Consider the following 16518-nt stretch of genomic DNA (forward strand, 5'->3'; position numbering starts at 1 on the left):
ACATTTTATAAAAAGCAAAAGGGCATTCTTTTCCTGACTGCGTGCCATTCTCTCTTAGTGTTGCATCCTAAATATCTGCTTATTACTTACCTTTTCATTTTATGATTTACTGTTTCCATTTTCCTCATTACAATATAGAAGCTCCGCTCTTGAAGGTATCTGACCTCTTTGCTAAATATGATAATATCATCATCATCATCATTATAATCTCAGCTAGCATTTATAGAGCATGTACCATGTGCCAACACCTACTGTGCTAAATGCTTTACAAATATTATCTCATTTAATCCTCACAACAATTCTGGGAGATAGGTTATTATTTCTATTGTACGGTTAAGGAAGCTGAGGCATACAGAGTTTACCTGACTTGTCCAGGATCGCACAGTTAATAAGTATCTGAGGCTGGATTTGGTTTCAGGTCTTCCTGACTCCAGGCCAGTGCTCTCACCACTGAACCACCCCGTCTTCCTTGTGGCTGGTGACCAGCCTTACAGGCACATACACAGATTGAGGTACAGCCAGAGTGGATGCTGCTTATTTTGACATCATTACCTGGTAGCAGCTTCTTATTCTCTTTGACTTCTGCCTACCCTTTATTTTTTGTCTGTTTAAAAGCAACAACAAAACTTTATTCCCAAACTGCCATGAGTGGGGAGAAGAGGTTGGGGGTGAAGGCCTGAGTGTCAGTCTAGGGCAGAATGTTCTATACAGGGGTCATCCATCCAACATAGCAGCTCCTGTGCCAGCATGAACTTTAGGGGAGTCTTCAGCCCCTCTGGGGAGCTTTTAAGGGGTTTTCCTTTTGTCTCCATCCCGTTCTTTCTCAGTGCTAGCTCCTGCCCTGGGACATTGAACCAGGACCTTACAGTTAGTGCTTCTTCAGAGTATGCTGCAGATGGAGGTGATGATGTGTCTCAGGAGAGGGTGTCAGTGACAAGCAGCCCATAATCAGGTTAGTGTGAAGAAGTTAACAGATTTCTCGGGTAGGAAAAAAAGTAGACTTGGTATTTCTCATCAAAAAAAAGCCGGACCCACTGGGCTGTAGGACTTGTAGTACAACATAGGGCACTCAAGGCTGTGCTCATTAATCAGGACAAAGAAGTCATCGAAGACTAGGAGGCTTGTTGTTGGTAGTGGTGAGGAAGTCGATCGCGAGAGTAGATTGGTGGGGCATGATGGAGTTTTGTGTGATCAGGAGAATTTTCTTGTAGAGGTAGGTGGACACTTTGTGTTTGAGAAAATTGAGCCATGTTTTCTCAAAGACTTCACTATGTTCCTTTAGCTAAGTAAACTTCAATTTCTCTGACAGCTTTGAGAATCTCTGGGGTTAAAAAGCATAAAAACTTAGACATGGTCCTAAAAATTTCACATCAGAACAAGCAGCAGTCATCACTCTGGCTGTACCTCACTTTGTGTGTGTGCCTGTAATGCTGGTCAGCAGATCCCCTGTCACAGACCTGCGTGGTATGGTAATGCACATCATGATGTTCTAGATTCTTCTGTACTACCGGGATCATCAGCAGACACCGATCACCTTCAAATGGAATAATTCCTTGTACCATAGATAAGGGGAGTCCTTAGGGAAGAAGTAGTTGCTCTCCTAAATGGGATGGTTTCTTCAGGGACTGTGCCCTGGTAGTTGGACACATTTCATGAGGATACAAAGAGCCAGTGGCTTGATGTTGAAAGAGGAATGGCCTAAGACAGGGGTTGGGAACCTGTAGCCTAGAGGCCACATGTGGCCCTCTAGGTCCTCAAGTGGGGCCCTTTGACTGAATTGAAGTTAGGATTCAGTCAAAGGGCCGCACTGGAGGGCCTAAAGGGCCACATATTCCCCACCCCTGGCCTAGGAGTTTTGATAGCCAGCTGTAGCAGCTATTATACTAGTGATTTATTCATACTTTATGTTGCTGAGTGGCAACCACAGACCCTACTGTGGTGGTGTTGTTCAGGCGTTTTCAGTCATGTCTGACTCTTTATGACCCCATATGAGGTTTTCATGGCAAAGAGACTGGAGTGGCTTGGCTTTTCCTTCTCCACCCCCTCTTAGAGATAAGGAAACTGAGGCAAACAGGGGTCACACAGCTAGTAAGTGTCTGAGGCTTGATTTGAACTCAGGAAGATGACTTCCTGACTCTGGGCCTGGCACTCTATCCACTGTGCCACTTAGCAGACCCAGCCACGGTTACTTCTTAATCAGGCAGGTATCCATGAAGACCTTCCGTTATTACAGTAGGGCTCCAGAGAGCCAGCTACAGGTAGGAATGGCATTGAGAATGTCATCTTCATGCTCAGCCTGCAGCACACCCACGACATTGAATGTGGCATTGGTGCTCATGCTCTGGCTTTCCAGGACAACTTCCAACCAATAGCCCAACTTAGTCTCAGGCTCCATGTGGCTTCCATGGTGCTATCACCTGGCTACTTCTGACAAATCTCCTCCCTTTGCTTTTGTAAGTGTAAATTTTTTGACTCTTCCTCACTCTGGAAACTGTTATTTCACTGATTCTGCTTTTTCTTTTCCTAGTCTAATTGTAGATATTCCCATGGAATCCCAAAATTTGAGTATTGTGAGGGATCTTAGAGCTCATCTAGCCTTCTTTCCAATGTGTTTGGTTATCTTACTGTTTTCTCTGATCTCTTTGTTGCAAATGACTTCTGTCCTGGGGATGCTCTTATCTATAAGCTGTCAAGCTGTAGCTGGGGTTTTAGCTTCTTCTCTGAACCCTAGTTTCCCTTGTCCTGCAGCTTCAGTTGCCATTATTCATGGAACACCTACTGAATACATGGTCATGTCAAATTCAACATGTCTCAAAGGAAACTTTTTTTTCTACTGTCCCTTCCCCTCTAACAAAACCAGCTCCTCTCTCACCATCCTTATTTCCATCAGTGGCACCACTATTTCCTCAAACTCCTTTGACTCCTTCCTCTTGTGCTGATTTTCCCCAGTTCATGAATCACTGGCACCTACTTCATTTCTTCCTGTTCCTGAGGAGATTGGACTTTTCCCTGTAGATAGGACTGGCATTAGAAACTTTTGAGAAAAGAATGACACAATAACTCACATTCATGTAACACTTCAGCCTGAAGCATTTTCCTTTCAGCCTTAAGGCAGGTAGTACAAGGGTATTCTCATCAGTAAAACTGAGCATGTGACTTGCTCTTAGTCACAAAGCTAGTAAATATTAGAGTGGGGATTGAGTTAGGTTTCCTGATGCTTCAGTATTCTACCCTCCATACCAGTATATAAGAAATTGCAAAAGAAAACAATGGGGGCAGGAGGTTATTGCCTCACCTTAAGGGATGAGAGGTTGGGTACCATAACAGCTGAAAACCAAAGCTGATCAGTGAAAAGAAAAGGTCTCTGAGATCTTAAAATGTCTTCCTGCTCTAAAGTTAAAGTACTTTAATCTCTTGGAAAGGCTCTCAACAGATTATTTATTTATTTATTTTTATTTTTTTGGAGGGGGAAAGCAGGGCAATTGGGGTTAAGTGACTTGCCCAAGGTCACACAGCTAGTAAGTATGTCAAGTGTCTGAGGTCAGTTTTGAACTCAAGTCCTCCTGACTCCAGGGGTGGTGCTCTACTCACTGTACCACCTAGCTGCCCCCTCTCAACAGACTTGACTCTTCATTTAATCTATTGCAACAGTAACAACCTTGATTTTCTGATTGCTTATATTCTAGCAGATTAGAAGAGGAAGGGCTTTGAAAGGTAGGCTTATATGATGGCAGTTGACATTTGAAAATCTCATAGAGAGAAGACCAAAAAAAAAAAATTGGTGATGGATGCAGTGATGATTCTGAGTCATCCAAAATAAGTAATTTATTTTGGTTATAAGCTGTTTATAAAAGCAGTGGACTACGTTAGGTAGAATGTAATCTTGAAGAGGGGGACTGTATAATTTTTGACTTTGTATTTCCAGTGCCTAAACACAATGCCTGGTATATAGTAGGTGCTTAATAAATGTTTATTGGTTGATAGAAATGTAATGCTTCTCAAATGCTTCTCAGTTTGGATTGTTATTCTTGTTCCTCTCGTTTTCAGTGGAGTTCAGATAGCAGGGTAGCAACTTGCCCCAGGACTGTTCCTATTTATTTTACTGTTTTTGTTCTCTCTTCATCTTTATTGATGGAATTCATATAGTTGCTTGTTCTCACACTATTTCTCTCCTGCTATTATTCTTGTATATTTAATGTTCTGTAGACTATTGTACAGGTGGCAAAGACAGTAATTATTAAACATCTGCATTCCAGGTACTGTGGTAGTCACTGGGGATATAGATCTGTCTGTATAGATGAATGAAACAATTCCTACTGGAAAGCAGCTTGCATAAGGTGTAAGCTGAGGTGTAAGCTCATCTTCTATAGACTCACTGGAAGCATATTCAGGAAACTCCAGTTGCAGATAAGACTATAGGAATCAACCAGTCGATAAGCATTTGAGTGTCTGCTATGTTCTAGACAATGTGCTAAGTGCTGAGGATAGGAGTAAAAAGAATGATGAAACAGTCTCTATGATGTACAGCTTGCCTTATCCCCATGTGGTTTAATTTATACCACTAGATCTTTATATTTTACTTAGGCCTAAATAAACCCATTACCATCCCTCTTGAGTAGGCAAGAGAATGGCTTCCAAATTAAAAATTGACTCAAAGAAAACATCTTTTTAATCACCTGATGTACAGGGATGCATCAAATTATACAGTTCCACTGAAAAGCAGCTACTTCCAGTAAAGGTAAAAAATTTTTTTTATTGTGCATCAACAATGAACAGAGACTAGAGACTTTGAGCTGGAACCCAAAGGTCAAATTGAGCCAAAGCATAAAGACAGTACTTAGAGACAAACAATTTTGTTCACCTCTAAGAGAAAGTTTAGGCAAAGTATGTTAGACTGAATGGCAACTTAGAGTCAAAGAACACAACCTACATAACACCAGTCTTCATGTATGCATCATGTATGCTTCATGTATACTTTTGGCATGGCAAAATATATAACACAGCTAGAAATTACCCAAATAATAAACCAGACAATGTTAATGAAACACAAGGGAGTCAAAGAATAATTTAACACATATCAAAAAGAAGCATAAAAATGGATCTTTCTTCTCAGAGCACTTTATAACAGGTTAGAAATTTACAGAAATGCTTTTGGAACAAAAGGATTGCACTTTCCAAAAAAACTAAAAGCTAAGAAGAGGTATAATTGCCACTGTGTTTGTTCAATGTAACCAAGAGAGGCTGATCTCTAGAAAGAGTCTATAAAATGGCTAAGATGCAAGAATAGTATCAAAAGGTGCTGCAGGGGTAATATCCTCATAAACTCAACCAATAATATAAATGATAAAGCACTAAACAATTGTCAGAGGCATGTAGATTTGTTTTTCAGAAATGAAAGTATTTCTGATTGCCACTCTGGATCAGGTCCCTGCTAGTAGAAATTACAGAAAGAAGTCCAGACTTATTTATCCATGTAGTTTATGTAATGGAGTAAACTATACCATCACTTCAAGTTGCAAGAATTAGCATCTCCTAGATACCTAGTAAGACATGGTTAGGTGGCTAGAATTGCACACTTGAATCTCACTAATCTTTACAAAGTTAACAGACAACAAAATGCTGTACACTTCCAAATACAAGCCACAAAATAGTCTTAAGATTTCAGCAAATTAATTTACTGGATTTTTTGTTATTCAGTCATTTCAGTCACATCCAAATCTTTGTGACCCCATTTGGGATTTTGGCAGAGATCCTGGAGTGGCTTGCCATTTCCTTCTCCAGATCATTTTACGGTTGAGGAAACTGAGGCAAATAGGGTTAAATGACCCAGGACATAGCTAGTGTTTGAGGCTAGGTTAGAATTCAGGAAGATGAGTCTTCCTGACTCCAAGCTCCATCTACTCTGCCACCTAGTTGCCCATTGTATGGAATTTTACTGGAACTAGCATGCAATTATAAAATGAATTGTTGCCTACACCTTATAGCCTAACCTTGCCTATCTCCTTTTCAAATCATTAGAAAAATCAGCATTATTATTATTATTATTATTATTATTTTTACCATGTTTCATTATTAGATGGCACTTACAGAGTTTATATTAAGGGTAGCTTTTCAGTGCCTTCAGAGTCTTGGTTTTTCTCTTCTTTAGAGTTAAGTAACTTAAAAGTGTCTTTTCTTATTTAATCTCTAATAAGGTTATTTCTTTTGATTGTCTTATATCTGCAGTATGTAATTCTGCTACTTGAAGCTGAAGATATCATTGCCAAAGAACAGTATGAGAATCAGTTAATCTGCTTATTCTCCTTGTCAAGCTATAATTACCATGATGGTTTCGAGTAAGGCCAGGCAGGAATCCATCCCCACCCTGTCTTTTTCTTAGCCTCACAGTTGCCAAAGTGCTAACCTAGCCAGTGGTATTGCCAGAGTTCATTTACCTAGCAATCTATGGTTCCTTTCAGGCTCTCACAGCTATTATAGTGGCCCCCTGATACATAGGAGTATATTTACTTGAGTGATTTTTCCTCACTTTGCCATTAGTTCATCTCCTCTATTCCTTCTTACATTGGTTGTATTTTGAAGGGCTTATCATCACTATCATCATCATCTCCCTCTTTTTTGATGGGATTCTGATAGAAATAATCCAGAGACAAGGCAATAACTCACTGTTATTCTTTTATATTTTGTGTGTTTTAGATTTATAATGAATGATAATAGTTATTATTATAAGGATTTGGCTTTTAAAGTAGCAAGTGGTGTAGTAGGGAGAACCCTAAGCCAGGATTGAGGACACCTGGATCTTTTTCTGACTGTTGTTTGACTTTGGGTAAGTCATTTACCTTTTTGGGTTTCAATTTTCTCATCTGTTAAATGAGGGGGTTGGACTAGATAATTTCTAAGAGCCATTCCAGGGCTAACATCCTGTTATTCTACAGGGATAATTTTGAGTTATCTTGAGAATTCAATTAACTAGAAGATCTTTCTGTAATGATTCTTTGCATATCAGTACCAGAAAGAACATAGTGCCATAATTATAAACATCTCAAGGGATAAATTTGATCAAGCGCACTTTTGTAAATGCCTTTGAATCTTTTCAGTGTGAATGTGTCAAACTGCGATTCCGCCTTTAATGATAAAACTAGAAGTTTACCCATTGTACTGAGGACTTGTGAGAACAGGTGGAATGGCTTACGGTACACAATCTGGCTTGTAAAAAGTCTGCTTGTTTCACAGTATTATAAAGGTATCTTCTGATTCTTTATTGTCATAGTTTTGAGAAGAGCCTTCCTTTTAATAGGCTGTTTTTATGTAATGTTGACTATTCTTGTAACAACTGGTAAAACTGTATGCATTTCCACACTTTTTTTTATAGAAATGATTCTGTGAATCATGCAATCTGACTGCATGAGGGGGCTACCGTTTTAACTAGTGCTTGTACGTAGATCTTCCTTTTCTTCTCACATCTGTTGTCTTCTGTAAGTGCATGTAATCATAAATTTCATCCCCCAATTCATCAGTTATATTTTAAACTTTTGATGTGGCATGAACATGGATAGGTTTGCAAAGTAAAAAAAAAAAAACTCACCTAACTTCTTTAGCATCAGTTTATACAAAATATATGCTACATGTATAATCACATGAGCTGATCTCTATCTACATCTGTTACTTTATCCACTTGCCACGCAAAACTGGAAGATAGTAGTTTCTCAATTGATCAAAAAGGTCTTCAGATGCACATGCAATTCTCCACACTCTATTACCTGCAAGTGAGACCAGCAGTTTTTCTCCTTTAGAATGAGGTTTTTAACACTTAGTGGTTCTGTAAACAGCTATATGTGATGCAGGCAGTCCTTTTGCTATTACAGTCATTGTTTTCAAAAAGTTTGTTCGTGCTTATTAAAAACTGAATTTTCTCTTTTTACCAGTTTTTTTTGCCACTGTATTTTATAATGTATAATTCAAAATATTTCATTTCGTTAATTTTAATACTATATGGAATGTGATGCTATTTTTTAGTGAAATAATTTGTACAGAGCAGTCTTTTCATGAAAAACTTTGTAAATCCCAGTTATAAATATGGTAGATTATATTTTCTGGATTTTTTTTTTTGCTTTGTTTTTATGTAATTTCCAACCCTTAAACTCTGCTGTCTTTGCTTATGCCTGTTTCAACTGCTCCAGTGAATTTCTAGTGAACTTAATTATATTTCCAGTTGATATTATTCAAAATGAAGTGATATTTTTCACTTAAAAGTTAGAATAACTTGATATTATCAATAAGTTAAACTTAATTCTCTCAATTATTTTAATTTTTTAAAAAAAGTATTTTGGAGAAATTAACTTACTTTCTACTTAAACACAGAGAAATGTAATTGATATGTCCTTTCTAACTTTCACATGATGTTTATTTAACTTTTTCTTTGTATTAAAATACAACAGCTAGCATAACCACACAATTTTTTGTGTCATGGGCCTATGCAGATTGATGATATTGTAGCACATCTCCTTCCAAAAAGAGAGATTTGACTCATGGCTCCTTAAATTTGACACACGATGTTTTAAATAGTCTGCATTGCATTCATTGTTGGCTGGAGTAAGGTTGCCAGATTCATTTTGCTTGTGCTGACTTTGATTTGCAATTTATTTTCATTGAAACAGGGCATATATTTTTGTAAGAAGTGTAATTTAAAATACTCCATTATTTTTACTGTTCTTTTGTGGCAATCTCTTTTCCCTCATCCTGAGGGTCTACACACACACACCCCTCTCCTAGGCTGTCCCCCTCCCCCCCCCTCCCACACACACCCCTCTCCTAGGCTGTCCCCCATAGTTTGAAAAAACTCTGCCTCTGCCTTAAGAAATCTGTTGCTTCCTAATTTTTGTTTAGTTTTTAAAAATGCACTTAGAGTTTATATGTGTATTCCATTCATTTAGTTCTGCTTTCTTCACTTTGTGTTATATTATGTCTTTTACTATTTCCTTATATTCCCTTTATATTTGATTTTTTAATGGCGCAGCAATATTTCATCACATTCTACCAGATTTGTTGTACAGTTTGCTGTAAGTTTTGCATTAGATAGAGCAGCTATGAATATTTTTGTACTGCTAGGACTTCAATTACATCGTTAGGATGTATGCGCCTTCTAATGAGATCTCTGGGTCAAAGAGGCAATGATTAATTTTTTAACTAGACAGATTACCAGGTAGATTTACCGAAATTTTCCAATTTGTAATTCCATATGCAGTATAATAATGTGCCCTTTCCCCCTACTGTCCTAACAGCATTGCTTTGTCACTTTATTTTTGCCAGTTGGATTGGTGGGAATTACTGCCTCAAAATTATTTTAATTTATTTGTCTCTGATTATTAAGGAAGTTGAACAGTTTTGTATTTTGAGTTTCCTTCTTTGTTTGTATCATTTAACCTTTTGCCTATTGGAGATTGGTTATTATGTCTTTTTTAATACGTTGCAGTTCTTTATAAATTCTAGTTGCTAGTTGGACACAGCAAACGTGTAATATGTATATATTTGTTTTATTGGTATCTTTTTTTACACGTCTCTCCCCTTTTCCCTACACAGAGAGGCATCTCTTATAACAAAGATTTAAAAAGAAAAAAAGTTTTGTAAAATCAGATAATGTGTTAATTGCATTAAATGTTATAATCAGCATTCCATCATTGTGTCCCCACCAGCATAACAAAGGAGGAGAGATTCATTTTCTCAACTTTTGTTGTGCACCAAGCTTTTGGTTGTTCCAATTGCACAGCATTCGGGTTTTTTTGGGGGTTTTCCTTCTACATTGTTCTGATCATTACATACATATTTTTTCCTGGTTTTACTTAATATTGTTCTGCATCTCTTCACACAAGTCCTTACATGCTTGCAAATTCTTTGTATGCATTATTTCTTATGACACAGTTACAATCCATTACATTCATGTACCAGTGTTTACCCATTCTCCAGTTAATGGGCACCTACTTTGTTTTCAGTTCTTTGCTACTATGAATAGTACTGCTTTGAATATTTTCATATATATCAGATATTTCTGTATTGGATTCCTGTGGTATATATACACCTGCCCATGGGATCTCTGGGTCAATTCTCTGGGTCATTCTAATCATCTATTTCTTAGCATAGTTCCAAATTACTTTCCTGAATGATTGAACCATGAGTGTGCCTGTTTTTCTGCAGCCCACTCCAACATTGGCTTTTAACATCTTTACTGTGTGCAAGGCAATTTGCCTTGGCAAGTGGATAAAGTAACAGATGTAGATAGAGATTTGCTCATGTGATCATACATGTGGCATATATTTTGTATAAACCGATGCTAAAGAAGTTAGGTGTGTTTTTTTGTTTTTGTTTTTTTTTTTCTTTTTTTTTACTTTGCAAACCTATCCATGTTCATGCCACATCAAAAGTTTAAATTTAATTTGCCTTTTTTTTTTTTTGGTGATTTCATGTGATAGTTAATATTTTGCTGTTTTTTTTTTTGAGAATTCTTTAATCATATCCTTTAACTGGTTATCTATTGGGGAGTGACTCTTGCTCCTAAATATTTGCATTAATTCTCTCCATGTTGAATATCAGGCCCTATAACAGAAATTTAATGTTTTTTTAATTGATAGATTAAGACATTGATTTACTAAAACTTGGGGATATTGATGACTTTTAATTTTCCTTGTCTCATGGCCATTGCTAGCATTTCTAAAAAACTATAATAATAGTGGGAATAGACAAGAAATCCATGTTTTGCCCCCATTTTTTGGGAAACTTTTGGGAAAGTTTCTAGTGAGAAGTACATTTCTCTGTCTCTCTTCTTCCTCTTTGTCTCCCTCCCTCCCTCCCAATCCAATAGGAGGGAGAATGAAAGTAATAAAGGGGAGTGGACTTGTGACTTCTATAGAGTAGGGAACTCCTGGGTTAGGAAATTCTCTCTACCTACAAATATAGCTTCTTACCTTCTCTACATTTCAGTCTTAGGGAGTTGTCTAGATTCTGACAGGTTAATTGATCTGGGCAGGGGTCATACAAACAGTATGTGTCAGAAGCAAGACTTGTTTGAACAGAGGTCTTCCCGATTTTAAGGCTGACTCTATTTACTGCGTATGCCAACTTGATTTTCCACTATTAAACATAATATTTGAAGACCTGTATTAATTAATACAATTAAGAGCAAAGAAAGCAGAATAGGGAGAGAAAGGTGCATAAAGCACTTTACAAGTTAAGTGAGAATATACAGATCAGCTGAACCGAGGTTGATTCCGTTGATCTGCTTATTTCTGTGGAACAGATGGTGCAATATATTTCATTTATCTTGGGGGAGAGGTACATAACTATGGGTGCAGCGTGTCATGTATTACTTTGTCAGTTAGCTTGTATTAGTTGTTTTTCTTTGTTATTAAGAAGGGTTCAGTGGGGTAGTTGGAATGTTTAAGAAATGATTGGTGCAAAATCCAAAAGGCTTCAATAAAACTTAAAAAAAAAAGACCTCAGTAATTTTTTTATATTTGGTTAGTTTATGACCTCTTTTTCAGATTCATTAATCTGTTTTTGTTCTGGACTTGGGAAGTTTCAATTATCATTCATCATAATAGCTTTATAATAGATTTTGAAGTAGAAAATTGATTTCTCCCTTTTTGTCCTCAACTCATTAGTTCTTCCATATTCATTTCATTACCATTTTATCCAGTCCTATAAAGTAACCTGTTAGTACTTTCATTGGTATTTATTGTAAATGAATTGGGAGATTATTGATGTTTATTATTTTGGTTCATTCCAGTCATGGGCAAGGAAATTTTTCTATAAATGTTCAGGTCTGTTTTCATGAATCTTGGTAAGCTAATAGGATTGGTTATATTTCACCATGAGGTCTGTGGGGGAGAGGAAAAAGGGTAAGACATTCTAGAAACAGAATAGTTTGAGTGAAAGGGTGAAGGGGAGAAAGCTTATATTGTCTTTTAGGAATAGTATGAAGTTTACTTTGACTGGGAACAGACCTGGGAAATGAAGTAGAAACTTTTTTCTTGTCTTACTTTTCTGAGCAATATGATATGATTTCCTAGAACTAAGTCTGTTATTCTCTTTCTTCCTGGCTCCAATGATAGCTTCCAAAGAGATTTGGCTTTAGTTCCAATTTCAATTTTGTGTTTCTACACTTTTTCATGCTACTAATTGGATATTCCAAGTTTGGTTGCATAATAATTGGCTTATTTTATATGGTGCTTTATCATTTACAAAGCATATTCTTCAGGTAATATACATAATATCTCCATTTTGCAAATGAGGAAACTCAAGCTCAAAAAAGTTGGAAGTTTCCCGTGGTCATATATTGAATAATTAGAGTTGTGTATTTTTTGTGTATTTTTGTTCCAAGTCCAGTGCCCTTTAGATCATTTATCTCTCCAATTTTGGAATTCATTTGATCACATTCATTAGGCATTCCTCCACTGAAATTCAGTTTGTCTCATATTAGTTCCTCTCCTCTGTCAGTAAACATTTATTAAGTGTCTACTATTTGTCAGGTGCTGTGCAAAGCCCTAGGGATACAAAGAAAGAGGAGATAGTCCCTGCTCTCAAGGAGCTCACAATCTAATTGAGGCGGTAGCATGAAAATTACTATATAATCGAGCTGTTTATAAGATACATTGAAAATAAGCAACAGAGGGAAGGTCCTAGAATTAAGAGGGATCAGAAACCCTTTCTGCAGAAGATGGGATTTTACCTGGGATTTGAAGGAAGCTAGGGCAGCCTAAGATAAGAGATGGAAATTAGGAGGGAGAACATTCCCCGAATGGGAGATATTGTTGCGGAATTCCCCCTTTGCATGGAGCCCTTAGAGATTGATGATATCAACTTTTTTCCCTTGCACTTTGGGCTTCTGTTGGCATCATATTAGAACTGATGAGAATGGACTTTATCCTGCTTGCAGAAAGATACATGTCCTGAAAAGGCATTTCCCTCTCCAGCTCATTTTACAAATGAGGAAAGCAAACAGGTTCAAGTGACTTGCTCAAGGTCACACATCTTGTAGGTGTCTGAAGCAGCCAGATTTGAACTCAGGAAAATGAGTCTTCTTGCTTTTCAGTTCCTGGCACTCTATCCACTGTGTCACATAGCTGCCCCCCTCCCCCTTTTTTAATTTTTGGAGGGGGGAAGGCAGGGCAATTGAGGTTAAGTGACTTGCCCAAGGTCACACAGTTAGTAAGTCTGTCAAGTGTCTGAGACCAGATTTGCACTCTGGTCCTCCTGACTCCAGGGCCCGTGCTATACTCACTGCGCCACCTAGCTGCCCCCACTAGCTGCCCCCCAATGGGAGATAGTTTCCCCCTAAATCTCTTTAGAAAAATCTCAAAGCTTTGGTTGCATTAAGTGATTGTAGACTGACTGCCTGTCAAAAGTAGATTACAGATGTATTACATCAATTCTAAATAACATATTTGAATTTTCTGTCAGTTGAGCTTAGATTTGTTTCTGTGATATAATGGCATAAATTGTTGCTAAAAGATAAATATTTTTCAGTTCTCTAATGAAACCAGAATTTTTTTTCCTTTTTTATTATAGCATTTTTTTTTATTTTTAGTTTACAACATTCAGTTCTACATAATTTTGAATTCCAGATTTTCTTCCCTCCCTCTCCCCCTCCCTCCCCAAGATGGCATGGAATCCTGTATAGCTTCCACGTATAACTTTGTATTGAATTAATTTATACACTAGTCAAGTTATGGAGAAGAACTGTGATCAATGAAATGAATCATGCGAAAGAAGAAACAGGACCAAAAAAAAAAAAAACCAACCCGAAAACCAAAAGAGAAAAAGAAAAAAAAAGGGGGAAAAAAAAGGCTAGCATGAAGTGTGCCTCAATCTGCATTCATACTTCATAGTTCTTTCTCTGGATGTAGATAGCATTCTCCATCGTGAGTCCTTTGGACTTGTCTTTGTACCGTGTGTGAAAGCAGAATTTTAATTCAGATTTTCCATAAAGTATACCACCAGTGTTCTGTTAATTCTTTGTTGTTCAGTCATTTTAGCCGTGTCTGGCTCTTTCTGCCTCCATTTGAAGTTTTCTTGCCAAAGGCACAGGGGTGGTTTGCCGTTTCTTTCTCCAGCTCATTTTGTAGATGAGGAAACTGAGACAGACAGGGTGAAGTGACTTGCCAGGGTCACACAGCTAGTGAGTGTCTGAGGCCAGATTTAAATTCAAGTCTTGTGGACGCCAGGCCTAGTACTTTAATCCATTTTGCCCCTAACAGCCTCTGAGGTTAAATGATTTGCCTGAGGTGTTGTTACTGTTGTTCAGTTGTTTTTCAGTGGTATCTGATTCTTTATGACCCCACTTAAAGTTTTCCTGGCAAAGACACTAGAGGGGTTTGCCATTTCCTTCTCCAGCCCGTTTTACAGAGGAGGAAATTGAGGCAAATGTGGTTAAGTGGCTTGCCCAGGGTCACACAGCTAGCATGTGGAGCCAGATTTGAACTCAGGAAAATGAGTCTTCATGATGCCAGGCCCATCATTCTATCCACTGGGGCCCTCTGGCTGCCTGTGTTAACTCTTATGTAGGAAATTAATGCACTTTTTAAAAAAAATTTTATTGAAGTCTGTTTTTTAATCACACTCTCACTCCCACTGCTTACTAGCCTCTTCTACCCCTTCCCCTGCTCCTCTTGTTATAAATAAGTATTATCAAGCAAAATACATTGGCCACAACTGAAAATGTATGCCTCAATTCTCTCCCTGTGGTATGCTATCTCTGCCCAGAGGTGGGAAACAGGTTTCACCCTTAATCTTCTGAAGTCGTGGTTAATTCATTTTTTAAAAAGTGTTTTGGATGGTGGTGGGATCAGGTGTGTTACATTTTGCTATTATCTCTTTTCCTCATTTCTTTTGATTTACAGTGTGAACTTAGGAGTAAATTTTTTTTGCACGTAAATCTTCTGTTTTGTGTCTCAGAAATAATGGTGTGGGTCATTGGTTTCCAATAACCTGGCCATGCATATTTACTGTATAAGCAGTTAGATTGTAAGGCATATACATTACATATACCTATTTTATTAGATTGGAGTTCTCAATATTTAGTATAGTTGTAATGAATCTTAGAAGTTAACCAGTTTATGCTTAGCATGTTATTATATGTGCTTATGGATTTAATGATATGTTTAGATATGTTATATGTTTTGTTTTTCACTTATGAGAAACTTACCATAAAGTAAAAGGTGCTTGAGAGGTTGAAGAATAAGGGTTAAGACAGATGATGCCTGTTCATCTCCTCCCTTCCTCTGAGATATGTCATTATAGTGCTTGGATATTCTTTAAATCTTGTTAAGAATGCCGAGTATTTTCTTAGCTCTCTATTTTATGCAGTACCTTCTATGGAACCAGTTTTCCCCCCTAATCCTATCTGTACTTAGCCTTTGATCTTAGATTTGTGTGCTAGTGATGTAATACATGCTTTAAATTCTTACATCAAATGTAAAAATTATTAAAGTCATTTACTCTGTAAAGCTACAACTTAGGTAAAACTTGTAGTTTTCAGTGTTTTACATGCACAATTAATTTTTGTTGTATTTTTTTCTGATTTTCTCACAGGTCTTCAGAGTGCTCCATTTTAATTTTCAGTGCTGACCTTCCTTCTCCCTTAAGTTATTATAAACTTTTTTTGCTGCTGTGTATACACGTGAAGATGTCTCGAAGTCCTGATGCAAAGGAAGACCCTGTGGAATGCCCCCTTTGCATGGAGCCCTTAGAGATCGATGATATCAACTTTTTCCCTTGCACTTGTGGCTACCAAATTTGCCGCTTCTGTTGGCATCGTATTCGCACTGATGAGAATGGACTTTGTCCTGCTTGCAGAAAGGTATATACCCTATGGTAAACTGCTTAAATTTTTCATGTTGGTGAATCAGCAGCTTAGGAAACTCATCTTGACTATGGGAGTGGGAGGGAATCTGTATTTATCTTCACCTGAAGTTACAAGTAGTAATATGCTTCCTAAAGCAGTCCTGTTTTAGTGGAAATAGCACTGTACTTTAGGAGTTAGGAGACCTAGCATCTGGTCCTGGCTCTGTAACCAGCTATCTGTGTGACTTTGGGCATGTCACTTAATCTTTGAACTCATATTTGTGAATTTGCTCGTATATGTGAAATGAAGGACTTTACCTACTTTGATTCAACAGATATTTATTCGATGATTCTCCCCTCTCTTCTGTCCTTTCTCCTTTTTCTCTTTCCTCTCTCTCTGTATGTACATACTTGATAGGCTAGGATTAGATGATTACTAAAGTCCTTCCTCTTGTTCTTGTTGATATACAAATCACAAATCAACTAACGAACAGTATATAATAATGATGTCCTAGCAAGCGATGTTTTGCTTCAACACTGGAAGTTTTTGCTGATGAGCTTTGAGAATGATGCAAAGAATGTCCCTTTCAGATCTGAGATAAGTTTTCTTTACTCATGTGGCTTTTAATATGATCTTTTGGTTCCTAAGGACATCTTTAAACTTTACTGCTTTTTCTTTTACTTGAT

At 37.4% G+C, this 16518-nt stretch overlaps 1 protein-coding gene across 2 annotated transcripts in view; it reads left to right on the forward strand.

The window, feature by feature from the left end:
- Positions 1-16518, forward strand: part of CNOT4 (CCR4-NOT transcription complex subunit 4) — a 186213-nt gene that overhangs the window by 80369 nt on the left and 89326 nt on the right. For both annotated transcript variants that reach the window (XM_036759202.1, XM_036759201.1), the window contains exon 2: positions 15580-15847. In XM_036759202.1, coding sequence (XP_036615097.1) covers positions 15674-15847 — 174 coding nt within the window. In that variant the 5' untranslated portion in view covers positions 15580-15673. The remainder of the gene's footprint in view (positions 1-15579; positions 15848-16518) is intronic.

Source organism: Trichosurus vulpecula, chromosome 5, assembly GCF_011100635.1.
Source record: "Trichosurus vulpecula isolate mTriVul1 chromosome 5, mTriVul1.pri, whole genome shotgun sequence".
NCBI lineage: Eukaryota > Metazoa > Chordata > Mammalia > Diprotodontia > Phalangeridae > Trichosurus > Trichosurus vulpecula.